The 26,888-nt window shown below is 40.5% G+C and overlaps 1 protein-coding gene across 7 annotated transcripts in view; it reads left to right on the top strand.

Annotated features, from left to right (window-relative positions):
* GRIA3 (glutamate ionotropic receptor AMPA type subunit 3) overlaps positions 1 to 26,888 on the top strand; it is a 286,267-nt gene that overhangs the window by 211,474 nt on the left and 47,905 nt on the right. For all 7 annotated transcript variants that reach the window (XR_014307019.1, XM_082716570.1, XM_082716569.1 and 4 more), the window contains 2 exons: positions 7,243 to 7,619; positions 17,811 to 18,009. Coding sequence is in view for 6 of the 7 variants with exons in the window: in XM_082716570.1 (XP_082572696.1) it covers positions 7,243 to 7,619; positions 17,811 to 18,009 (576 nt within the window). In the remaining variant the exon portion in view is untranslated. The remainder of the gene's footprint in view (positions 1 to 7,242; positions 7,620 to 17,810; positions 18,010 to 26,888) is intronic.

Here is a 26,888-nt window from a genome sequence, read left to right as displayed (position 1 = left end):
TATAGATGCTATTCACACTGACATTTCTCTACCTAGAAGAAATTATCTCTTAAGTTGTCACTATCCTAAGATAGATTCATTTTCCATTAAGAAAGACAGAAAGTCGATCTGTCCTTCCCGCTAAAAGGCAGAGAAGCAAGGGTGCAGTAACAGACACCAAATATTCTCTTCTCTTCTACACTAGGCTTTGGCAGAAGGGCTGATAGTTTGATAAAAGTGCTTCTCTCTTTCAAATGATGTTTATGAACTCCAGGAAGGAGCATTAATGATGCATGGACATCTGCCATTCTGAACAGAGAGGGCGGGGAAAGATTACCAACCAAATTTAGTCTCGCAAGACCTTTACGCAGCTCCCAGAATACCCCCTTATCTTCACTTTGTCTTTAACTCCCTCGGCTCCCCAAGGACAAGGAGCCATAACCACTAGATCTAGACTGGAACATGTGTTCTGGCTAAGCAGACGAAGAGATCCCGTTGTGACACTGCTTGTTGTTGAACAGATTCAAATAGACTTCATCCCTTTCCAGATCTAAACAACGGCAAATAGTAAATATCCCATACAGTAAAGCCAATAAAGCAGTTTAAGTCCTGTCTTCATTATATAGCTATTGTCTATCTTGATTATGCCCACTCCTTTCTCCAACACATTTAAACTTTCCAAAGGAAATATCTGCCAAAGGCTACTAGAACCTTATGATTAATACAGGGATAAGGGATCGGGTCGTGTCTGCCTGTTCTCTTGGTTAGCATAGTATCTTTCTGTAAGATTTATTTATTTGAGAGAAAGAGCACAAATGGGAGCAGGAGAGGGAGAGAATCTCAAGCAGGCTTCAGGCTGAGCATGGAGCCCAAAGTGGGCCTCGATCCCAGAACCCTGAGATCATGACCTCAGCTGAAACCAAGAGTCAGATACTTAACTGACTGTGCCACGCAGGCACCCCAACATGTATCTTATGCATTACACGCCAGTACCTTGCCTCCCCTCTCCCATCCTCTCTCTTGCTTTCAAAAAGTGCTTTAAATGCCAGCTGACAAGCTTCGGCTCATGTGTCATCTCTAGGTTGGTTATAAGTTTTATATCAGGTGAAAATATTTTAAGATACAACATAAACCTTTCTGCTGGGAATTATTTATTTATTTATTTATTTATTTATTTGACACAGAGAGAAAACACAAGCAGGGGGAGCAGCAGAGGCAGAGGGAGAAGCAGGCTCCCTGCTGAGCAGGGAGCCCGATGCGAGACTCGATTCCAGGACCCCGGGATCATGACCTGAGCTGAAGGCAGATGCCTAACAGCCTGAGCCATCCAGGCATTCCTCAGAAAAAAAAAAAAAGTCCTAAATGCCATTTAAATTAAGTGTCATTTCTGTCTTATACCTGTCCGACTCAAAAGTGCATCATCCCTACACATAGGAGTTTTTTGGTTTTTAAGTTTTGTGAAATTTACAACTTTGCCAACCTACCTATGAAAAGGATTATAAATCCCCTCAAGTTAAATCCCTTCTAATAATGCAGTTCCTCCAGGTTTTCCATCGGTGAGTGGAAAAATCAAGCCTAATTTGGCATATTTACTGAGCCCACACAGCCACTCGTAAGCTGCTTGATTAAAATGCTTTAAGTAATCAAGACGCAAGCAAAAGCACTAGCAAACTCTTACCCTGAGCTCTTTCCATTTGCTGGTTTTTATCTGTTACCTGAGGCACCTTCATACCACCCAACTTACCAGCCTAGATTTGTGAAAATGGCCTGCCTACTGCTGTTCCTAACAGAGGCCGAAGCTTGAGGACAGAAGTCCGGGACTTGTTCAGGACACCAGAATTGAGAGGCACTTCATTAGGGAGTCAACACCTTACTTCCTCCCTTCTGCTTTCTAGCTCCACTGATCATTCCTAACCCTCCCTCCCAGCACAGCTGCCTTCCTAAGGAGCAGAGACCAGGAAAGGAATGCTGTCTGAGGATTTGTTTTTCTCCCTTTTTCATCAGTGTTGGCCTCCTAAATCTTTAATGTGCCTTGGGAATGACCTTCCCCTCCTCTGCATTCTGCGGCTGTTCCAGGAGAGCTAACTGGGTGTTTTCTGACACTAGTTATGTACTCCTTGCATTTCCCTTACTACTCAGGTTGATTACTCCACAGACATTATGTCAGGTAGATCTTGGGCTCTGAAATAATTGACCATTATAACATCCTTTTCATATAGATGAAGGGATAGTGCTGACAGAGGGTCTGCCTCTGAACTGAATGGGACAATCCTACTGTATTGGTCCCAGCAGGCAGGTATGTAAGGGATGGGAGAGGTTGCTAGGTTCCCTACCCAGGTGCCTGTCCTTGTGGATTGACCAGGAGCTCCTTCCCTTCTATTGGGTGAGCCTTCTTCCACCTGCTTTTTGCTAGTCCTTTGTCTTTTTCCAGCTGTAATAGGTCTTTTTTTTAAGTTTAGCATGGGAAATCTCATTTTGGAACCAGGTCCATATCAATGAGGCTTAATCGAGCACAGATTTAATGCTATTCTTCATTGAGGGAGCTCCCTCCAAAAAACAGATGAACTCCACCTTCTTTGGAGAAGCTCCTTCAAAAGAAATAATTCTGGGGTCCCTGAGTGGCACAGTCAGTTGAGTGTCCGACTCTTGGTTTCGGCTCTGGTCTTGACCTCAAGGTCATGAGGTCAGGCTCTGCAGGGAGTCTACTTGAGATTCTCTCCCTTTTGCTTTCCCCCTGTTCACATGTGTGTGTTCTTACTCTCCAAAATTAATTAATTAATTAACTAAACCCTTAAAAAAAAAAGCCAGACTGAGGGAAAAAGGCAAGTGCCTGAAGGGAGCACGTTCTTTCTGTTGTCTTATGTGACTTCAAAAGTACTCACAAAACAAACTGAGGGTTGCTGGGGGGAGGGGGTTTGGGAGAAGGGGGTGGGATTATGGACATTGGGGAGGGTATGTGATTTGGTGAGTGCTGTGAAGTGTGTAAACCTGGTGATTCACAGACCTGTACCCCTGGGGATAAAAATATATGTTTATAAAAAATAAAAAATTAAAATAAAATAAAATAAGAAATTGTTAAAAAAAAAAAAAAAGTACTTCATACTAGGAATGGCTTCCCAGGGGAATCTATCTGTTCTTTTGCTGCGTGTTCCTGGGAACCAGACAAGAAGCTCCACTTTTCTATCTAGCCACCTCTTGTTAGTGTTTAGCTGTGCTTATCATCTGGTGGGTGTTTGTTGCTGAGGTGGGTTTTTTTCCCTCTTAAAGGGTGTCAAGATTCTCAGACTCCTTTATTTACCTGCTTGAAAAGAGCCCAATTCCCTGAAATTCAATCCAAAGTGATTTTCTCAGACAAATGCCCCTTATTTATGCTTTCCAAAACAAGGAAATGGCCATTTCTCTTAGAACGATCAATTATTTAGACCGAAATGATCAAAAAACTAGTTAAATTAAGTAATTAAACTCAAATGAGATCAAATGGGAAATGATATGAGTGGGGCATTTGCACGGAGGCAGAAACACATTGGCAAGGATAGAAGGTGGCTTCATCTGTGAATTCTTTTGGCACGACAAGCCTCTTTCTAACTGATGCAGGCCCTTTCTGCCAAAAAAAAAAAAAACAAAAAACAAAAAACCCCACCAGCTTTCCGGCCAATTCCATTCTCCTCAGTAGCTTTTGTTTCTAAGATCAGGTCTGGCCCCAGGCAAAAGGTAAAATAGGTAAAATTTGGCTTTGGCTTCTGTCCAGTTATAAATGCAGAACTGGTGATTCAGGAGTTAGTGGCAATGAAGGGAGTGTTGAAGCCATAGGCAGTAATACTGAGGGGACAAAAATAACACTGAGGGGAGAAAGTGAAGGACAGGTCCTTAAAGGGGTCTTGCTTACTCCACAAACCTTCACTGACTATCTCCTAAGCCAAGCCCCATGACTAGACTCTGAGACTACAGAAGTACACCTTGGCTGAGAGAGCAGAACTGGAAAGAAAAGCCAGAGAGGGAACGTTTGAGAGATACGAGGAGAAGCCATAGTCTTCAGTGTCAGCGAAGAAAAGAGGCTACTTCCTGCAAAAGGCCAGTGGTGTCACATGAGCAGGGAGGTCTGAGGGAAGGACTTTGAACTCTATGTGGTAACCAAGTACATAACTGAAGAAGCCATGTCAGTAAATTGGAGGGCATGGAAGGTAGATCACACGTGTTTTATAAAGACAAAGTGGTGAGCGCCTGGGTGGCTCAGTTGGTTAAGTGATTGCCTTGGGTTCAGGTCATGATCCCGGGAGTCCTGGACTCGAGTTCCTCATTGGGCTCCCTGTTCAGCAAGGAGTCTGTCCGCTTCTCCCTCTGACCTTCCCTTTCATGCTCTGACTCTCTGACAAATAAATAAATAAAATCTTTTTTTGAAAAAAAAAAAGACAAAGTGGTGTTAAAATCAAGAGATAGGAAAAGTGTAGTTTTTTCAAGGAGATTACTGGTGAGAGAGAAAGATGCATATTGTTAAGAGGACAGCAGAATCCAAAGAAGGCGGGAGGAGTGCTTTGTGTTTCATTTTAGGCTGTCAGTAAACAGAATTACCTGAGTAAGATTTTGAGTAAGATCAATTCATGGTTCTCAAGTGACAGTGAGCATTCGAATCACCTGGGGGGGGGGGCAGCTGAATCCCCTCACAGAGCTTCTCATTCCATACATCGGGGATGGGGCCTGAGAATTTACATTTCTGACAAGTTCCCAGGTGACTCTGATGCTGCTGGTCCAGCAAACCACACATTAGAGCCATTGAGATAGGCTGAGAAGGAAAAATTAGGAAAAGAAAACAAATGGAGGGGCGCCTGGGTGGTTCAGTGGGTTAAAGCCTCTGCCTTAGGCTCGGGTCATGATCTCAGGGTCCTGGGATCGAGCCCCGCATCGGGCACAGGCAGACAGAATGGCAGGCAGAGGCAGAGGGAGAAGCAGGCTCCCTGCTGAGCAAGGAGCCCAATGTGGGACTCGATCCCAGGACGCCGGGATCATGACCTGAGCCGAAGGCAGCTGCTTAACCAACCGAGCCACCCAGGCGTCCCCCATAAGAGACTCTTAACTCTAGAGAACAAACTGAGGGTTGCTGGAGTAGAGGTGGACTAAATGGGTGATGGGCATTAAGGAGGGCACTTGAAACGAGCACTGGGTGTTATATAGAAGGGATGAATCACTAAATTCTACACTTGAAACAAATATTATTCTACATGTTAACTAATAAGAATTTAAATAAAAACCTGAAAGAAAAAAAAGCACATGAGTTCTGAAATGTGAAGACCACGGTTCTAATCCCAGGCTTCGGTTTCTCCTACTTTAACATTGGAATAATTATGGGCCAACCTTAAATTTGCTAAGAGAATTGAAGAAGATAATATATACGAGGTGCTTACACACAGAATAATCATTGATTAAATGTTAGCTGGCTATTTATTATCTGCATTTCCCTTAAAATTAATTAAGATGTGTTTTTAATCAGTTTGAGTCACCACGTGGGACTCAGGGTAGTAAAACATTTCTTTCAAAACATCCTCTATCTCAGACTTCATTACTCCTCCACCTCTCCTCACTGGTAAGGATATTGAGGATAACTCTATTTACGTAGGAAAAAAATTATCAAGATTGGTCTTTTTATTTTTGTTTTTTTGTTTTGAGATAGCGAGTGTGCACATGTGCAAGCAAGCAGGGTGAGGGCGGGGCAGAGGGAGAGGCAGAGAGAGGAACTTAAGCAGGCTCCACACCCAGCATGAAGTCTAAGACGGGATTCAGTCGCATGTCCCTGAGATCATGACCAGAGCCAAAACTAAGAGTCAGGCACTTCACCAACTTAGCCACCCAAGCACCTCAAAATTGGTATTTTTACTTCCTATCTGATATACCATCCAAAAGGCTTTCCTTAGAAGCCCTTTAGTGGGTGTGTATTTTAAGGCCTGGCTCCAGACTAAAGCCTACTAAACCTACTACTGTTGTAGAGGAACCAAAGAAATAAGTGCAGAAATTCCTCGTGCTGGAAAGAAAAGAAAAGAAATTCCTAGTGCCTTTTTTCATGGGATTCATATAAAAACTTTGCCTACCTTTGCCTGAGCCCATTATGCAGGGCAACACTGATACATTTACTTTATTGATCCAATACTCATGAGTGCTACACTGATATTTATCACTAGACATGATGGCTTCCTATAGAAATTAATATGTATTCTAATAACTGCTTAACCCTTGTTATTGCCCATGCAGAATTCTTTCATGTTTGCATAGATTAATATTCAATAGTCAACAACTTATTTTCTAGGCATCCATAGTTTCTTTATTTAAGATGTGCTGCAGTGATAGAATTAAAAAAAGAAAAAAACAGAAGATTGAGTCCCTGCCTTTAAAGAACTTTATGTTTTAATATACATTCTCTGAAAAAAAAAATTCAAGAATAATAACAAACACTCAAGTATTAAACTGAGGACTATAGTCCTATGTTGCACCTCATGGTGGGGAGGGAGCCTCATATAAGGAGTCTAGACTATATCCTTGCCTCTCAAGAACTCCCAGTTATGTGAGGAAGCTAAGACATAAGGGGATGAAAATTGAAATTTAAAAAAAAAAAAAACACAAGAGTTGGAGTGCCTGAGTGGCTTAGTTGGTTAAGCATCTGAGTCTTAGCATCAGCTCAAGTCATGATCTTGGGGTCATGGAATCAAGCCCTGTGTTTTGGCTCTGCACTCAGCACAGAGTCTGCTTGAGATTCTGTCTCCCCCTCTCCTTCTTCCCCTTCCCATCCCTCCCTCTCTCTCTATCAAATAAGTAAATAAGTCTTGAAAAAAAAATAAAACGGTAGTTAAGCAGTAATTGGGGCACCTGCCTGGCTCAGTCGGTAGAGCATGTGACTCTTGATCTCAGGATAATGAGTTCAAGCCCCACGTTAAGTGTAGAACTTACTTTTTAAAAAAAAGAGTGAAGCAGTGATCTGTCACAAGGTAATACAAGTTCATTTGCAAGACACCAAAAAAAATTCTAAGAAAAAAATTGAGTTAGTTGCTCTAAGGCAATAGGTCACAAAGGACAAAAGACCAGCAGTGTCCTTTTCTTACTTACCATCGATTTAGAGTGTTTTTAGAATCCATTGAATGCTACTACTTTTCTAACCAAAGCATTGACAAATTAATTGGTTGTAGTGATCTGAGGGTTTATATTTCCACCAAAGAGGTATAGTAAGTGGCAAATGACTAGTGGAAATACTGTCTCTAAAAGTCCATTTTTTTTTTCCAGAGGGCTGATATAGCTGTTGCTCCACTCACTATAACCTTGGTCCGTGAAGAAGTCATAGATTTCTCAAAGCCGTTTATGAGCCTGGGCATCTCCATCATGATAAAGAAGCCTCAGAAGTCAAAACCAGGCGTATTCTCATTTTTGGATCCCTTGGCTTATGAAATCTGGATGTGCATCGTCTTTGCTTACATTGGAGTCAGCGTAGTTCTTTTCCTAGTCAGCAGATTCAGCCCCTATGAATGGCACTTGGAAGATAACAATGAAGAACCTCGTGATCCGCAAAGCCCTCCTGACCCTCCAAATGAATTTGGAATATTTAACAGTCTTTGGTTTTCCTTGGGTGCCTTTATGCAGCAAGGATGTGATATTTCTCCAAGGTTTGTTTCCATGTCATACCCAATGCCTCCTTGCATTCTGTGGCCATGACCCATTCATGTACATCTGGTATTCACCCATCTCGAGTCCAGGTTTCTTTCACTTAACATTCCATCCAATGACAAATATATCATCAAGCCATTTTGTTTGCTTGCATCCAAAGTGAGTGTGTTATTGGTTGGTGTTGTGAATGTCCTTCATGCATTTCTATGGTATTGTGTATTTATATATATTACAGCAAATACTTAGACTCTGGATAAAGGCAACACTATCAGCTAATATTAATATTATTCAGATAAGACTAATACTATATCTTGGTCAGATCAATCAAGTATGGTTTCCTCCTTAAGTGAGCTAAAAACATTTTCTCATTTGTCTAGAGATGGGATCCAGAAAAAAATTTGAAAGAATATAGAACTCTTCTTAAAAGCCCTCCCACTTTCCCCTTTCAGTGTCCTGCCTTTTTCATTTCACTCTTAGACTACCTAAAACTATTCATTGTAACATCTAGCCCAAGTTTTATAACTAAAGCTAAAAAGTACTGAAAGTATAAAAGTATAAAGGTACTAAAATGAAAACATAAGAGTCAAAAAAAGGAGAACTTAAGGGGAAGTCTCTATGATCTTGGATTGGACAAAGAGTTTTCAAAACATAAAAAAAGAACAATCCATTTTTTTACTTCATTAAAATTCAAAACTTTCACATATCAAAAGACCTCATTAAGAAAATGAAAAGACAAGCCACAGACTGACAGAAAATATTAGCAAATCAAAATATTAGCAAATTTACCTCTGATAAAAGACTTATATCCAGAATATATAAGGATATCTTGCAACTCAATATAAAAAAGACAACCCAATTTTTAAGATGGACAAAATATTTGAATAGACTTTTCCCCAAAGAAAATATACAAATGGCTAATAATCACATGTAAAGATGCTCAGCATCATTAGTCATTAGGGGAAAGCAAATTTAAATCACAATGACATGGGTGCCTGGGTGGCTTAGTCAGTTAAGGAACGAGCCCCACATCAGGCTCCCTGCTCAGCAGGAAGCCTGCCTCTCTCTCTCTCCCACTCCCCCTGCTTGTATTCCCTCTCTCACTGTCTCTCTCTTTCAAATAGATAAATAAAATCTTTAAAAATGAAAATTAAAATAAAATAAAAGCACAGTGATATACATCTATATATCCTCTAGAATGGCTGTAATAGAAAAGACAGTACCAAGTGGTGGTGAGGATGCAGAATGACTATAGCTCTCATCCATTAGTAGTGCGAATGCAAAATGCTACCGTGAAATAGGAACACAGTTCCGCAGTCTCTTATAGTCAGAGAAAAACTTGTAAGATGACACGTCAATTCCACTTATTTACTGAAAAGAAAATCTATATCCACACAAAGACTTAATAAATTTTCATAGAAGCTTTATAAAAACCAAAAAGTGGAAACAACCCACATGTCCATCAACAAGTGAATGGATGAACACAATTGGCATATCCATCCAATGGAATACTATTTGGCAATTAAAAAGAACAAGCTACTGATATGCTATGACATGGATGAACTTTGAAAACATGATGCTGTATGAAAGAAGCCAGACACAAAAGGCCACATATTATATGATTCTATTTATTGAATTCTATTTATTGAATGTCCTTTATTGCATTGATCCATTTGTCCAGGATAGAGAAATCCATAGAGAGAAAAAGTCTCTAGGGACTTAGAGGGAATAGAACGAAGCTAAGAAGGACGAGGATTAGGCTGAGGCAGGCAAGGCTGAACACAGCAAGTACAAGGGGCAAATTCAGTCTTTATTTAAAATTTTGATATTTGTTCATCATGGAATTTTTTAATTAATCTTGATTTTTTTTTAAATATTGCACGGTAATGTTCTTTACCTTGATTAATGAGATTGTGGCACCACTCTAAATTTTGTGCATGACGTAAATGCCCCATTGATCTCACCCTTGTCCTGACCATGTCAGGATTAAGCACAAATGAACATGAAGGAACTTTTCAGGGTGAGGGAAATGTTCCAAAACTAGATTGTGGCAATAGCCGCACACCTCTTAAGTTGACTAAAATTATTCATTGTACACTTAGGCTGGTGAATTTGATGAAATGCAAATTTTATCTCAGCGAAGCTACTGAAAATACTGAATGTGAATGTCCTAGATCTCACCCACTTAGTTTAAGTGGTAATTCACCTAAACAAAACAGTGTTGAATTTGTGATCATAAAATATTGTAAGCAAATGTGGTATCTTTAAAATCAGGAGGGGAAAGTGGGCTTTTTTCTAAAATAAAAACTTGTAGTTTTGGTAAAACTGAACATTAATCCAAACACTGACTAGAGTCTATTATACAAACATATGGGGATTTTCATTTAGACTATAAGGACTCAGAAGTTCACCTACTATGGTTTTACAACATACTTCATTTTAAGATTATCCACCTGGAGCACAAAACATTTCAAATGAAGTTTTGCAGCATAACTCATGGGTAACCATCTTCAAATTTCTAATGTAATGTGTATGGGACAAGCCTTTTTTTTTCTTTTTAGGGACAAGTCTCTTTTGTCTAAGTCATACCTTTTGCCACTCTCAATCTTCTTGGTCAGATACTCCAAATGATTTCACTCCCTGTTCCTTTTGTGCTTATAATGTGTGTCATTTTGTGATACTATCTGGGAGTTCATTTATTTTGCTAGTTTCTTTTCTTATTTTTTTTGAAATGTTCACTTGAGAATAGGGTTTCTGAACGATCCCTAATTGAGTGATTTTTAACATGGCTGGTAATCTGTGTTGAGGCAATGCTAAATAGTCATTAAGGCTAGAGATTTTATTGGTTTCTGTAAGTAAATTTTCAAAACTAAATTTGTGATATCCCCACCAGAATGTTGCATACTACTCTGTGTACTCAAACTTCAAAACTATCTGTTTTTAGAAGTGTTTATGCATATTGCTTCATTTAGTACTAACTTAAAGATGATGACCTGAAAATGGCAAGCTGGATAGATTCTTTCTGGTAGCAGAATTTAAGCTGTGGCTCTTCTGTGGCACTGAAATATATCAAATCCTTTTTTCCCCCCCAAGATGCACATTTCATTACGCTTCACTAGATGCTGTCGTATAGAGCAATGGCTTTCAAACTTTCTGACCATGTCCCTCAGTATGAAATACATTTTCCGTCATGACTTAGTGTGTGTGTGTGTGTGTGTGTGTATACACATATATATACATGTATATAACATAAGCATCACCAAACATTACCCTTACAGCATGCCATAATGTTTCAAATGCTGGTTGCAACTCAACCCAGCAGTAGGACACACAGGCTGTGGAATAACACTGATCTAGAGTAACAAATATTCTCTTTTTTGTGCTTTTGAGTAATAAATTATTACTCTGTATATTTTCTACCAAATGGGTGATCCCTCTTTCAATTTTGTCTTTTGTGTCTTTCAAAGGAAATTATATCTTTAAGCTTCTTGATAAAATTTTGTATCTTGTAGCCTACTTATTTCTCCTTATCTTGAGAGCTATATTAGTTATATATTTGTGCTCAATTATATAACAGAAAATTCCACTGAAATGTGCTTTTCTATGAACAGATCTCAGAATTCCTGATAATGACATAGTTGTGCTCTAAGATTCATGGTCGCCTTAATGGCAAATGCCAATGTTATACTTTATTTCTGTTTAATGGCCACACTCCAGAAATCCCCAAATGTGAACATGCATTGTACACTCTGACTTTTCCCAAAATTGAAGCAATCCAAGGAATTATAAGAGACCACATTTTAAAGTAGAACTATCGACTATCACAGCAGGAGATTTACGGGCACTTTTCCTGCATTATCCTATGGATTTTAATCCTCAAAACACTGCTGCCGTGTACTTCTTTTTAAGCTGAGGAAGGTGACACCCAGAGTAAATAATTGGCCCTGTCACACAGCTAATGGCAGAGTCATTAGGTTCAAACCTAACTCCCAACTCCACACCCTATGCTGTTCCATTTTATGCTGCTTTTTTCACAACATAGACAAAAGAACTGTACACAGGGAGATACTGTGGTAGAGGTCAGGGTCACAGGGATTTTAAAAGCCAGCAGTACAACTGTTCCACACTGCACCACACACTGCCTCCACTACCAACCTGAAGGTGCATTGCTTGTTTCATTCTTTCCTCATGTGTCCAGTCTCCCAAACTGCAATGAAACTCTGCTTCCGCCCCTGTTGTTAAAGGAAGGTTTGGGCAGTGAGCGCTTAAAATGCTGCTGGGCGTATGTTCACTCAGAGTAAAAGAGTGGGAAATCAGCAATGAGACAGCATGAGTAACACCGAACATCATTGCATTTCCATCAAATAAAGGTATTGACAGAGGCTTGGAAGCTTAAAGAGCCTGTGTCAATATTAGGTTTGATATTTTCAACTGCTCCAATTGTTCAGAGTGAACAATTCAGCTAGAGGCTGAATCACCTTTAGAGAGGCTAATTAATGTGATCAGCTTAGGTTATACCCATATACAAACTGATTTGTTTGGGGCAGTTGGGAGAATAACGTATGAGAAGATGCCACTCAACCCTCTTCCGCAGGAGGGCTATGGTGAGATTGGCAGTGGGTGTAGCCAGATGGAGGCTGTGCGTAGGGGTTAAGTACTCGGGTGCTGGAGTTAGTCTCACTGGATTCACAATCTGCTTAGGAGTTGTGTAACTGCTTAGGAGGGCACGTTACTAAATCTAGCTAAGCCTCCGTTCCTCATCCATAAAATGTAAAGCATAGTACGGGGATTATAGTAAGTTCTCGGTAGAGGGTAGCTATCTTCCTTATTAAACTAGCTGTTTTTCACCACCCAAACTTCACAAATACTAACAGTTAATATTGTACTTGCATGTTAGTCCCGTAAACTTAAACTCCTTAGGAATTCAGTTGAAATTATAGGCAGTGCCACATAGCTGATTTCTGATGAGAAATAACCAACAACTTGCCCTCTTGAATCCATATAGCGCCCTCCAAGGATTACACCTCGTGCAAATGTTTTCATTGTATGTTCTATAATGATTTACTGATATTGACAGAATGTTACCGTTTTTTTTAGATATGTCATTTATTTCCTTTGTAAAACTTGGATAGAACCTTGCTGAGCCATCCAAAGCCCGGGTCCTTCCAGACAAATGCTCCCCCTGCTGACTTTCTTTGAAGCTGCAGGGCCATCCAAGGGCTCGCCAAGTTGAAGATGGGAGGACTGGGGGAATTCTAGCAGAGAAACTGGAGGAATCAAGCTAACTTGAATCTGATTACTGTGTGCATATTATTCCAAAAGGCATTACTCTTCTCTAATTCCACAAATACCAGATACTGTCCAGGTTAGGTGACACACAGATCCTTTTGTCAGATGGAGAATACACGCCAAATAATAGAAGACACGAAGGGTATGAAATGAATGGGACCAAAGAAAACAGGATTTGGAGGCTCCATTTTAAGCAAAAGCCTTTCCTTTGCTGATGTCTGACCAGAGTCTCATCCTACTGCAAATTCTCTTCAAAGTAGTAGTGATGTACGGATCAATTAGTGGTGTAATAGCAGGATTTTTATTGCAACAATTTTATGACTTTTTCTGGCTGAAAGCCGTAGTTCTCGGTCTTCGGGAGATGGTTTTTTATTCCCATCAGAAAATACTGTATGAGCCAAAGATTTATTGTGTCATAGAATGGGCATTGAATGGAGTGTAGAAAAGATACATACTTTGGAAGAAAGAATGGCGGGGGTGGGGGGAGGGGGTAGAAAGAGCACGATGAAGAGTTTGTGCACAGGAGAAGTGGTTACAGTTTCAGCTCTTGATCTTGCGAAGCTAGTGAAGTGCAGATTTCAAAATTTACCTACAAGCTGAAGGTTACAGCACATAGCTCACTTTTATTATCATTTCAGAGGTAATAAAATACATTTTATTATTAACTCGGAAACTCTACTTCTATATGATTACAGATAATGAGAGCATTGTATATTATTTTGTGGTGTTTTTATGTCTGTTTTTCTCTTGTTGCTAATCTACTTTCATTCACTTCCTCTTTTATTTCTTCAAAAGGTATGCTATGTTCCTTATAATGCATTTTTATAAATACTAAATGTGCAGAATTTTATAGCCATTTCATTCTGCCAACCTCAAAATCTGTCTTGTGCAACAAAACTATTTGAAATGAATGTTAAACATTTTGAAGCACATTAATGGAGGGAAAGAAACTGGAAAATGACGGATCTTTTTAACTCAACTATAAAGTCTTGTCTTGTTTTAATAGATCCTCTTAAAAATGTCATGGGGCTGACCCATCAGTCACTTCTTATATAGCCTCCGTGTGAAATGTGGGTTATTAAATGGCTATAGTTTCATTAACGAGAAGAGGGAAATGTAAAAATTCTTACAGAACTCTTCCTTGTGAGTTCTGCTGTACCTTTTCTCAGTGAAAGGATTTAGGCATTCAGGCCATGAAGGAAAAAAAAAGTGGTAGAAATTCCTCCAAGACTCTTGTCAAAGCTACTGCTGCCTTGAAGGGAGAAGGTTGAATGCAAGCTTGTGAGTTTCACACAGATTCCAAGGAAGCTCCTTTTCCATCTCTGCTGAGGCTTGTGGATACTATTATACCCTTTCTCTGTGAATATTCACCGAAATTTTCCAAGCACATAGGAATATCATCATATTAAGCACGTAGTTGCCTGAGTCAATAGCCACGTATACAAGAGGCCACAAAAATGACCACTTTGCATTTAGGTTTATTTTCAGTTAGGTCAACAACTAATCTCAGCTAAGTCCTACAGAGCAACCACATGATTATCTGGGTCACCTATTATCGTGGCCAAAATAACCAGATTAGCAGATTAGCAGGCTTGATTTTAGATCATACAGAAACAATCCATTAGCCTCGATAGAACGGCACAAGTGCAATTTCCATAAATTACTGTATTTTTCTCCTTGTCTCAAGTAGACAATGCATGAACTATGACTGGTATTCACAGCAGCCTAATACACCCCTTCCATACCAAACCATGGTTCTGGGAATATGCCAAAATCAGTTCTCCCCTTGGTCTCAGGAAAACCCCATCATTCCAAATAAAGATGGCATTCCCAGTTCCATTCCAAATAAATAACAGATAATAAACAATAATTAGCCAAACATGTTTGCTTTTCCTTCAATTCTCAGTTATTGTCAGAAAATTGCACCTTCTATCATGTATACACCATTCTGGATTTTCTTAGACAAACTATGACTATTTTGTAGCACAAAAATATGGGCATTTCTTACTTACATTTGTGTAAGTATAGGTTATTTATTCCTATTTCTCCTCTCTGTGCCTCAGTTTCTTTATCTGCAAAATGCTTCTGTTTTGTAATCTGTAAAAATAGTACCTAACCACAGAGAGGAAGGATTGAAAGAGTTGATCCATGTCAACCTAAACCAATGAGAACAATCTCGAAGGGCTCGGTAAGGGTTAGCTATTATTGTTATCATTTTTATCACTCTATTACTACAGATGCTACTACTCTGAAACATTAATCTTTTATAGAGTAAAATTATTTCCAGAGTCAGATCAGTTGAGGATAACTTAAATATATATGGCAACAATGAAGAAAGACTATAAACGTCCAAATTCATAACTGAAATATCCTGTAAACATGTAGCATTTAGAAGTGTAACACATTCTTTCTGCCTCATCCTAATGTTTTTACCTCTTCTGATTAAAAGGGACATGTTCCCAGCGGGACATACTGAGAGAATATAACAGAAGAATCCATTGCAAAGCAGATTTTCACATCTGAAAGGCAAAAAAGCATGTTCAAAAATAAAGAAGGAAGGGTGGTTTTAAGCATCCAGGAACCAATAGGAATGATAGACTTCAAAAAATAACGTAGTTTTGTTTTAGTTCACCAACAATGAACACCATTTATCCAAACACCTGCCAAAACTAGTCGACCAGAATGTAAAGTCAAAAACAACTGATTTTTCCAGAGGCTAATACAAGTTTATCTTGGGACACGGAAATTTAAATTTGCTTCAAAGTGGTCAAATGCAAGTACTAACAGAGAAGAGCTTGATTTGCCGGCTTTCAGCCCAGAACTGCCCTCTCCCCACGGGGCCTGGCGCATAGAGCCTGGCAATGTGCCAGGCTCCTACGCCTATTTTTCCCTTTATGACAAGAGTGGGTTCTTTTCCTGTGAGCTTTTCTGGGCATGGGAGAGAAGAGCCTAATCAGGATGGAGCTCTGCCACACAAAGAACTAGCCTAGAGATAATGTGGCGATGTTTCATAAACCTAGGGACCAGATTTTCATTTCTGCAGCCAGAGCCAGCCTTCAGCAACACTCTGAAGGAGACAAAGCTGCCTCCTTCTGAGCTGCAGCCCCTCCCTGAGCATCCGGGGCCTTCACTGATCCCGGACTCCACACACCCTCTCCTTGGGCAGCATTCCGCGCGCAAGGCCCTCACTCCCAATCTCGGCTGCACCAGTGCTTTATACAAATGCGGCAGCTTCAGCCTAACTCCCCCGCCCCCAGAGTCTGACTTAATTGGTCTGGGGTGGAGCCAAGGCACTTTTCCGTGTGTTGTCGTGTTTTGTTTTCTTTTATCTCAAGTTTCTTAGATGATACTGATTTGCAGGCAGAGTTGAGAAGCACTGATGTAGAAGAACAAGATTCCTCAGCTTGGTTTGCAGATCACTGCAATCACCAGTGATGCATCCGAAACTCGGGTTCTTGAGCACTGAATCTGAACACCCCATGTAGTGTCAAAGGCATAGATAGCTACGTTTAAGAACAAAATTTTCCTTTGTGACTACTTGCCCATCTTCTGTCCCATTCTCTACTAACTGCACTGACTCCTCCAAGATCATGTGATAATAGGTCCTATTGAAGTTACTGCTTAACCTTTTGACCAGTCTCCTAAAGAAAACACAGAGGGTGATTCCAATCCGAAGAGTTTCTATGGCAGGCTGGTGAGGTTTTGTTTGATTATTTGGGGGTTGGGGGGTAGGCAGGGGTGAAAACAAACCTTCTAGTGCCTGGCAAATTCTATTATACAGGTAGTTCCCTACTTCACTTGAGGCCTGTCCTGTGTGCTAAGGCTTAGTTTGTGAAAGGGGAGAGTTTTGATCTCCGGAGCTAAGCTCCTGAGCCCCATTAGCCATTTTTATTAAGATCCTAATAAATACGGCACCTGGGTGGCTCAGTTTAAATGTCCGCCTTCAGCTCAGGTCACAATCCCGTCCAGTCCCATGGGATCCAGTCCCATGTTTTGCTCCCTGCTCAGCAGGGAGCCTGCTTCTTCCTCTCCCTCTGCTCTCCCTGCTTGTACTCTCTCTCTCTCTCTGGCTCTCTCTCTCTCTCAGATAAATAAATAAAATCTTTCTTAAAAATCCTAATAAATATTATCTCATGGCTCCTTGCATCATGGGTGACCGACTCCACAAAATGGCAATACTTTTATTTATTAAATATTATAATGTTTCATTAAATATACTAAATTTATTTTTATTAAATTTACTAAACGCAAAGTGAAGAGTACCCCTCCACCGACCCATTTCTCTTCAAATATGTGCGGTTTTTTGACTCTGTGTTTCTCCCATGACATCAGCTTACATCAGTGGTTCTCAGCCTCGGCTATCCCCTGTAGTCACCTGGTAAGCTTTAAAACCATGTATGTCAGGGTCCCACTTCCCAGGCTCTGACTTAACTGGTGTCGGGTAGGCCTGAGCATGAGATGTTTTTTTTCTTTCTTTTTTTTTTTTTTACAAAGATCCTGGATGATCCTACCATGCAGGCTGAGAACCGCTGGCCTTAAAGGAGGTGGGAGCAGGCTTCCACAGTTGTGCCCAGCAGAGTTCACACAGGAAGAGAATCTGATAAGTACAGTTCTTAAGTGCAAGTAGGAGCTGGTAAAAAGAAGACGTTTTTCCTAGGATTAAAAAAAAATCCTGCTTTGCAAGCCATATAGGCCCAAAGAACATTATGCATGTACAATCATCATCTGTCACCATGACATGGGATGTTGTGAACGTGTTACTTTCATTTGGTGTTTCAATTCCCTGACTTCATCTACTTCAACTACACCGACACTACTTCTCTTTCCAGAAATAAAGATAAGGATTTTTTTAAACTGAAATCTGGCCCCTCTGGGTCTGGATTGGTCTTTGTTTTGTCTTGTAGATCGCTGTCCGGGCGCATTGTCGGAGGCGTTTGGTGGTTCTTCACCCTGATCATAATTTCTTCCTATACTGCCAATCTTGCTGCTTTTCTGACTGTGGAGAGGATGGTTTCTCCTATAGAGAGTGCTGAAGACTTAGCTAAGCAGACTGAAATTGCATATGGGACCCTGGACTCCGGTTCAACAAAAGAATTTTTCCGAGTAAGTGTTTTCCGTGAATTGGACCGGCTGCTTTTTATTTTATCATCTTCCCACAAAGGCAAATTCATGGGGCTTTTAAGGGAGGGAGGGGAAAGTGTGGGGATGTTATCAAAGCAGAGTGTCTTAAATACAACACGGCTTGGTTGGTAACCCAATTCATTGTGGGTGAAAACCAAGACTTGTGTGCAGCATAACAAGTGGTGTATCAAGAGCACAAGGCTCAAGCTCCCAGGTTTGAATTCCACCCCGGCCACACAGGGACTGTTTGTTCTTGGGCAAGTCATTTCACTTCTGTCGGCCTTCGTCCTCTTGCTTGAGAAATGAGGGGATTGAATAATATGCCTTCTCCTTTCTAGCTTTTACAAAACCAGTGATTTTATGTCTCAGCAGTTCATGGAAGGTAGGTATGTGACTCTGTCTTAGACTCTGAGGAGTGACAGACTATCAAATTGCATATTTTATTTTAGACAGTGGTTTCCTATTGAAATGCTCTGTGCTTGTTTCAAGGATTCCTATCCGTGCTGATAATTCCATTTTCAGGGAAGCTGGTAATTGCTTTAATTTCTTCAGTACACTTATTCCATGTCCACCACCCCATCATCAGCCAGATTTTTGTGGGGAAACAGCAAGGTGTTCACAAGCAAAAATAGGAAAGCTGCATAAACACTGCCAAGAGGAAAGATAAAAGGAGATCAAAGCAGAAAATTATAGAAGGAAAATAAGATGGACAAGGCACTTTTTAAAAAAGATTTTATTTATCTGACAGACAGAGATCACAAGTAGGCTGAGAGGCAGGCAGAGAGGGAAGCGGGCTCCCCGCTGAGCAGAGAGCCCGATTCGGGACTTGATCCCAGGACCCTGGGACCATGACCTGAGCCGAAGACAGATTCTTTAACCCACTGAGCCACCCAGGCACCCTGGACAAAGCACTTTTACATAAACTATCAAGATCTTTGTTCTATACCAACTGAACTAAAAGAAAGGCCACCACTGGAGTATTTAAGAACTCAAATGTTGCTTCACTTGCCCCAAGTAGGAAAGTATGGTGCTTAGAAAATTGGTCCATTCTATACATCACCTCTGCCTGCTACTGTTGCCAATAAAACTGCTTGTACCAATGATCCAGAAGACACTTATGTAGTAGGTAAATGGAAACATTTAGTCCTTCCAACCAATAATCAAGTTAGTGGGTGGCAGGTCTAATTACTGACCTTTCCTCAAAGTCCAGGGTAAATGTTGGTTCAAAACCAGCTTATTTTAAGAAATCAGTAAAAAATAGATTTCTGCATGTATTATCATGAGATTTGTCCAATTGTTTCCTGGGAAACCAGGAGTACGTTTCTTAAAATTATAGCAATTAACTAAGAACTGTTTTCATTCCCTAAAAAAGAAAGCATTAGTTCTGGGACCCTTTCAAGAATTCTCATTGGCTCTGGATATCCAATTCTCACTTCTACCACTGTTTACCAACCAGATCAAAACTCCCAACCAGAGGCAGGGGCCCAGTACTGGAGCCATCAGTGAAGACCTTCTGGACCTAAGCTGGCCTTGACCCTCACCACTATGGCAGTCCCAGAAACTTGTCTCAGAATAATCCCTTGCCTGCATAAAACCATTCACACGTTACACGGCAGCAAGCCAGGGATTTCCATCTGCTGAGTAGTCAGCACGTAATCAGCTCCATGGAAAGCTGGTCTTGTATCAACCTTCAACAGCATGCCAGTCGGCATCAAGTTGCTGTATGAAGTAATTGATCACTTAAGCATTCAAGACACCAGACTTGGACACTCTGATAAGAGATATGTGTTCCATTGGAAAGCATTTTGCCTTCAAAAACGATTAGAAATTAGGAAGGTGTTCTTTAAATAGTAATCAATATATGGCATCAATTCCCATTAAGCTTTCAAAGGCCATTCATCCATACCTCCAGCAAAGGACCGTCTCTGGGAAGATTGATTAACACTAAGGCTGGAAAACGTGACCAAATATTCATTGTCCCCACACCCAGACCCCACCCCCATGCATTTGTGTCTTGCTCAAAAACCAGGAAAGTGTCTGCTAATCCATTCAATGATGGTTTCATTTAAAAACATCATATTACCAGAGCCAATTTGAATCAACATCCAATTCTGAGCAAAGCTATTGCCACGTTCTAATTGGTTTGTGGTTTCTAATGCTCACCAATTCCTAGTGACCTTTACAGCCAATGAGTAATTCGTATGGAAATGAAGCTGTTATGAAAATCTGATTAGAGAGGGAACTGGATATTTCTAGGTATAAGAAAATGCAAATCATTTTCTAATTCCCATGCACCACTTTTCTTTTTCCCCAAGTGGTTGCTGGTGACAGCGTTAGAATTCTGTGGGGAAGTTCTTTCAGATAGTACACAAAGGTTGATGATCTAAGAGTGAAACTGAGCAATCTAGAAAAATCAACTTTTTCAGCCTCCTTGCACCGAAAATGTCACATAGACCTAACAAAGGGTAAGGTTGGTATTCATATAATGGGGGGGGGGGGTGCCAACCAATTGGTCTTGAAGCCATTTGTCCTCTCCATGTTCTCCACTCCACTCTCCTTGAACCACATCAGTCAGAAAAGACAGCCAGCCAGAACACATCATTTCTCGCTCAGGGACTTCACTGAACTAACATGTCACCACTCTCCCCCACCCCGCAATGCTGTCAAGGCAGTTTTGAGAATAGTCACTCCACCACACACAGAAAAAAGTGAGGACCTCCGATGGCATACCTTCTGAACTTTAGAGAATAAAACGAGATCACATGCAACATTTACAAACATAACATAAGCTCATTTCTTCCTATTCTCACTGCATACTAAAACCACAGGGACCAAATAGTAATACCATAAAACAGCCTGGGGCCAGCCCTCTAGTTCTTTCACTAAGAGAGAGAAATAAATAAAATACAATTCCTTTCTAATTGCCCTGCAGACATTTTTACTAGTCCTGGATAAGGCTGCCATTAAAATGATGGTATTTTAAAATGATTCCTTTGTTTCTCTCATTTTCCAGCTATCCTTAGCTCTTATTTGACAATCACGTAAAGTCATAGGCACAGAGGGACCTGTTCCATCAGGAAAGACAGGGGGACACTGAGCAAAATGCATGCAGCTGAAAGAGACTTCTGAAATATTACCATCAGCTCTCTTGACTTGCAAACTGATTTCCTTAGACAGCAGCTCCAAAATGAGATGTCCCAACAACAGTGGTGGTACCCATGCTAAAAAACCAGTTGACAGCTTTATTGTCATTGCCCAGAGAAATGCCACTATGATTTCAAAAGCTGCACCAAAATGATCATTCTCCACTAGGTTTTGGAAATTTAACCTGATACAGATTCATGTTTAAAAAGTAGCACTGGGAGAAAAAGCAATTCCAACGTTCTCTCTGCCTTCAGACCCCTAGCAATATTCCAAGATGACTATGATGCTTGATTTCTTTTCCAGAGACTTGACCAAATTCCCACTGAAGGCAGTTCAGGGGATCAAAGGGGGTTGTTTTCTTAAATGAAATGTTTAATATGATTTTAAACCCCTTTAAGAAATTAAACATAAAAGAAGAGGAGTGGAGAGAAAGTGAGTTGCTCTAGGGCCCTGGGCAGTACAGAGGAATTGGCGTACTTCATCTGTAGACCACCAAGGGGACTGTTCTGTCTTCTTGCAGACATTGTACGCCATGTGTGGCACAGCTGAGTTACTAATGGAAACTGTTTTGTTTGAACACAGGACACTTTGACTAATTGTTATCATTGGTCATTTAAAATTTTTAAAATTCAGGCTGTAAATGAAGAGCCCTCCAAACTGATTTGAAAAGCAGTCCCTACTAATAGTATTTAGATTCTGCTTACACATTCAGAATCTTTCTCTCTCACACACACAAGCATTTTCAGTTGGAGTCCACATGTCATTTCTCAGTTATCTATTATAGGGCTTTTGAGGTATTTGGGGAAAGGGGAAAAGTCTCCTCACAGATGCAACTCTGCTGAGTATGTTGACCTTTTGACATGATCGAGAAAACTAACCATGAATTTTTATGCTTTGCTACAACTGAACTATGTACACAACAGACCACCCTGACCCCATAACCCATCTCCTAGCCTTAGGAAACAGATCAAAATGTAAAATCCTTTTGTTAAAAATTCTCTCACCAAGTACTATGATGAATTTGCAATCTTGAAAGACAACATACTTGGACAACTGCAACCAGATTTAATTGGTTTTGAAGACGCATATGATGTGACCAAATGTTTGAGGACACAGCCAAACCACACCCTAGGGAACACGTAATAACAACCACTAGAGATGAATTGACATTGAGGGATGTCATGTCAGAGACATCTGTGGTACATATCACCAGATAGTTTTTCAAAGGAAAAATTTGTTCCTTAATTTTGACATGGCTGGATGCCACCTTATCAAAAAACAGTCTTATTTTCCTATGCTATATGATATATTACACAACAAGACTGCTAGACCTCAGAGGTCAAGACTGGAGGTAGAGCTCCAAGCATAAGATGAAGATCCTGCGACCTGCCCACATAGGCCTCTGGAAGAGGGAAATGTACACCCAGGTGGCTGTTGGCTTTTCCCAGCTCTCTGCAGCCAGGGATCTGTCGTTCCATAAGTCTTCCTTGTACGCAAGTCTTGACCTGGGTGAAGAGGACACTTTCCAAGGTAGTGGAGGTTGGTTGACCTGACAAGTGCCCACAACTGACAAATCATCTAATATCTGTCTCCAAGAGAAAGGAGACAGTGTAGCAATGAAGACAGGCTAATAATAATGTCCTAGATTCTACTACGTATTCTTCACTCTTCCAATAATAACTCTTTTTTTGAGCACATTCCATGTGCCAAGTTCCAGGCTAAGCACTGAGGCCCCATCTCCGTACACAAAATTAAATTTCTGCCTGTCTTTTGCCAAATCACATGAAAACACCTCAACAGGGTTTTCTACCATATTTGGAGGTTATTTTGGGGGAGAGGCTGACTTGAAACATTGGCATGTCAGGAAACTAGATGATCACACCTCCAGGGCAGCGGATAGTGCTTATTTTTATGCGGCTCCTTCTCCACACCTGCCAATCTGTGGGTACACCCCATGGTACAACCCCAACATGAAGGTCAGGTAGGTAATGAATAAAACATAAATGGCCTCTACCCTCTGGGAGCTCACAATCTAGTTTCCAACACATATACATATGCATTACCACATTCGATGTCCTCGACAACCCCACAATGCAACCAGAGTAGGTATGATTGCCCCTACTTTGGGGAGGAAGCACATGGAGCAAAATGACGTTGTGGCTTTCCAAATGTCACTCAGCTTCATGGGGGAGAGGTAGAACTCAGTCCAGATTGGGTCCTCTGTCCATCCCTTCTCAGTGCCTTTCTGGCATGAGTGTTCACAGAAACAGGGGATGTTATACATGAATCAAGCCTCTGGTGCAGCACATGCTAAGGCATCTGTATTATCTCCTGCTTGATCTTTGTCTTTATATTCCTTGATGGATCAGTTAGAAAAGAAAACCTACACATACTTCTAAATGATATTTTCCCATGTTCTGACAACCTCAAAAGAATCCAAGATAAGATAGCAAAGAAAAGGAAGACATCCATAAAACTAGAATGAATGCCGTAAATCTCCATTATTCACAGCCGCGTATAATTTCTGATATGCCAAGGGTTATATTGTGGCTGGATAGAATTGGAAAGAAAAAGAGAGAAGATAAAAATTTTTTCTACTTCCACATCTACTGATGACTTTCTTGTTTTTCTTTGGGTAAGAAGCATTTGGGTCAGTTTCCTCATCTATCAAGCAGAATGTTCTATGCTCTACCTTCTTTATAGGGTTAGTAAGAGCATAATATCACAGAAAGATCTCTAAAAGTATGAAAGTTTCTATAAATCCCAGGAGACTTTTTTTTTAAAAAAAGATCTTATTTATTCAAGAGAAAGAGATCAGGGGGAGGAGCAGAGGGAGAGGGATAAGCAGACTCCAAACTCAGCACAGAACCTGACACAGGGTTCAGTCTCACAAGAGATCACGACCTGAGCTGAAATCAAGAGTCAGATGCTCCACTGACTGAAATACCCAGGCACCCCAAATCCCAGGAGACTTTAGGGTAAGGGCCCAACACTAGGACAATTAAACCATAAAGACTCCTGACAAGGCTCTGTGGAGACGTGAGGCAGGGGTATTTCCCAAGAAGAAAATAAGAGAAAATAAAATAATCTCTGCTGGTTCAGTGGAAGAGTGGTGGGTTTTTGCCAGACTTTGGGAGGAGATAGAAAGCTTACTCATATCTTTCCCCGCCCCATCCTCCTGATTCCATCCCTACCCTGTTAAAAAATACTATTCCTGACCTCATTTCTTTGTCCATCTTGAGCCATTCCTTGGTGACCTGCAGATTCAACCACTTCACCATGTATGATTCAGAGCTGCCCTTGAAGACCACTTAGAACCTTCAGGTGTTTTCAAGGGGACATGCAGGCCATCTGCCCAAAGTAATCAACCATATGGATTTCATTAGCCTTTCTCTGTTAATCCTCCCAGGTAACCTACTTGCTTATGAGAGCATTTCACATCCTACAAACCCCAAGGGAGTTAAGTCATCCTTTTCTTTGAGGCTGCCAACTCTCTCAGACAATGCCAGGGTAATTAATACCACACAGGATCCCCAGATCTTGGGGAGAACTCTGAAACTCCTTCCCTAGAGTAATTCACCTCAGGATCTCACTTTCTTTCCTTAGCTGACAAAATCAAATCCCCTTAGCACTACTAGTTAAAGGAATTCAGCCCATCTGTTCAATTAGACAGTTTTTGAGTTCACCTGGCAAACCAGCACAGGTTAATTATTAAATTCTCTTTCATCACCATGCAGAAGTCTAAAAATTTGACCATCAGGATCAAGTAAAAGTTCAACTTCCTGAAACCCAGCTAACAAAAACACTCAGTTAACTAGAACGGTTGGTTGCACTCTGCTTTTGAAAGGAAAGGCAACTCACACAGACAAAACCTAGATTTTTTTTTTCAAAAATCTACTGGGTGATGTCCTGTGGTCATATTCATTCTAGTCTTCAACATATTCTACATTTTTAATCAGTGAGCAAATAAATATTGAGGGTCTACCATATCAAATTAGGCAGCAGGGGGAGAGTAGTTATGTTTTTGCAAAATGGAGTTAGTCACCTGTGAAAATACACTTCTACTGTAAATCCATCGTCTAAGAAGAAAGCAGTAAAGACACAGTAAGGGCATGAAACATAGGGGTTTCTGCACTTTAAAATTTTTTAAGGATTAACCCTATCCAAGTAATAATGCTGCAGTGAGCATTGCTGTACAAACAGCTCTTCAAATCTCTGCTTTAAAATGCTTTTGGTATATACCTAGGAGTGGAATTGCTGGATTGTGTACAATTCTTTGTTTCTCTGTGTTAACTTTTAAGGTCTATTTTGATACAAAAGATGAGAGCATTTTCTGTTCTGCTTCCTTCTCTTCGCTGCTCAAACAATCCTACTCTTCTCTTAGGCTATAGATGCCTCTCTCCCAATAGGAAGAGGGTGGCTGGGTAGCTCATGCTGGGCCAGATCTTCAGCTAGTATCACAAAGTTTCATCTTGATATAGGACTACAGCTGAGGGGGAGGTATGTGTATGTATGTAAGCGTTGGAAAAAACCCAAAGTCCTCTCTATATCACATATGTGTATGGAGAGTCCCAGATATCTCAGCTACCAATTCCAGCTTGTAACAAAACTTTGAGTGAACATGCTTTCTCTTTCTGTGTTTGGGTTGCTATTCTGATGTGCCAGCAAGATTGCACCAGAATGCAGGAGATGGACCGTAGAATGAAACCCATCTTCTTTCTATTCTAAATGGTTGAGAATGTTACTTGTCTGAAGGAGGGTCTTGGATAATGATGATCTATTGCATTTCTTTCCAGTTCTGATTGTGGGCATCTCTTTGTACATTATTCCCAAAACTGACCTCCTATCTGCACACTCCCCAGTGCCCTAATGAAGAGGTTCCTGAAGATAGCTAGCTGCTATGCCTAAAGAAACCTGAATTCTGGAACTGAATTTTACTTTCCAGTTTTGTAAAAATTTTTATGTGTTCACAGCCTGATTTATTTGACTCTCAATTTTATCTTCTTTGAGTCTCTGGTCTGGGTTACAAACTACTTCTTATTAAGATTTAATTTATTTAATTATTTATTTGAGAGAGAGAGAGAGAGAGAGAGAATGCATGAGCAGAGAAAAGGGTAGAGAAAGGAGGAGAAGCAGGCTCCCCATTCAGCAGACAGCCCAACACCTGGCTCCATCCCAGGATCCCAGGATCACGACCTGAGCCAAAGGCAGACACTTAACCGACTGGGCCACCAGGCACCCACAAACTATTTCTAGCATCATTCAATAGCATTGATTTTCCAACCCACTGGGTAAGGAACCCTGTCCTAGACACTCTGGGAATGAATAGGAGATGCCGTCTATATCCCTGAGTCCCATGTATAAAAAATTGGAGATTCAGGTGAATTAATCAGAAAAAGTTTCTGGAGAAAGGAACATCTTCAAAATATTTGGAGAGAAAAGAGAATTTGAAAATATTTTAAGGGGTATGTGAGAATATATGTGTGACACAAAGACAACAACAACAACAAATAAACAACAAGGCCATGACTTTATCTCATGTTAGACTACAGCTACTCTTGACTGAGGGACTGTTAGTTTTCCGTAGTGTTCACACTAAGATTTGTTTGTACAAGACAGTGTATCTATATATGTTTGGGAGAGGAAATTTAGGATGGAAAAAAAGTTCCCAGAAAAAAGTATCACTTTGAAACAATAGCATCATGGTAGGAATCAAT

The sequence above is a fragment of the Mustela nivalis genome (assembly GCF_964662115.1).
Source record: "Mustela nivalis genome assembly, chromosome: X".
NCBI classification, from domain to species: Eukaryota; Metazoa; Chordata; class Mammalia; order Carnivora; family Mustelidae; genus Mustela; species Mustela nivalis.
Note: the sequence above shows the minus strand (reverse complement) of the source record. Positions and strands in the feature narration are given on the sequence as shown.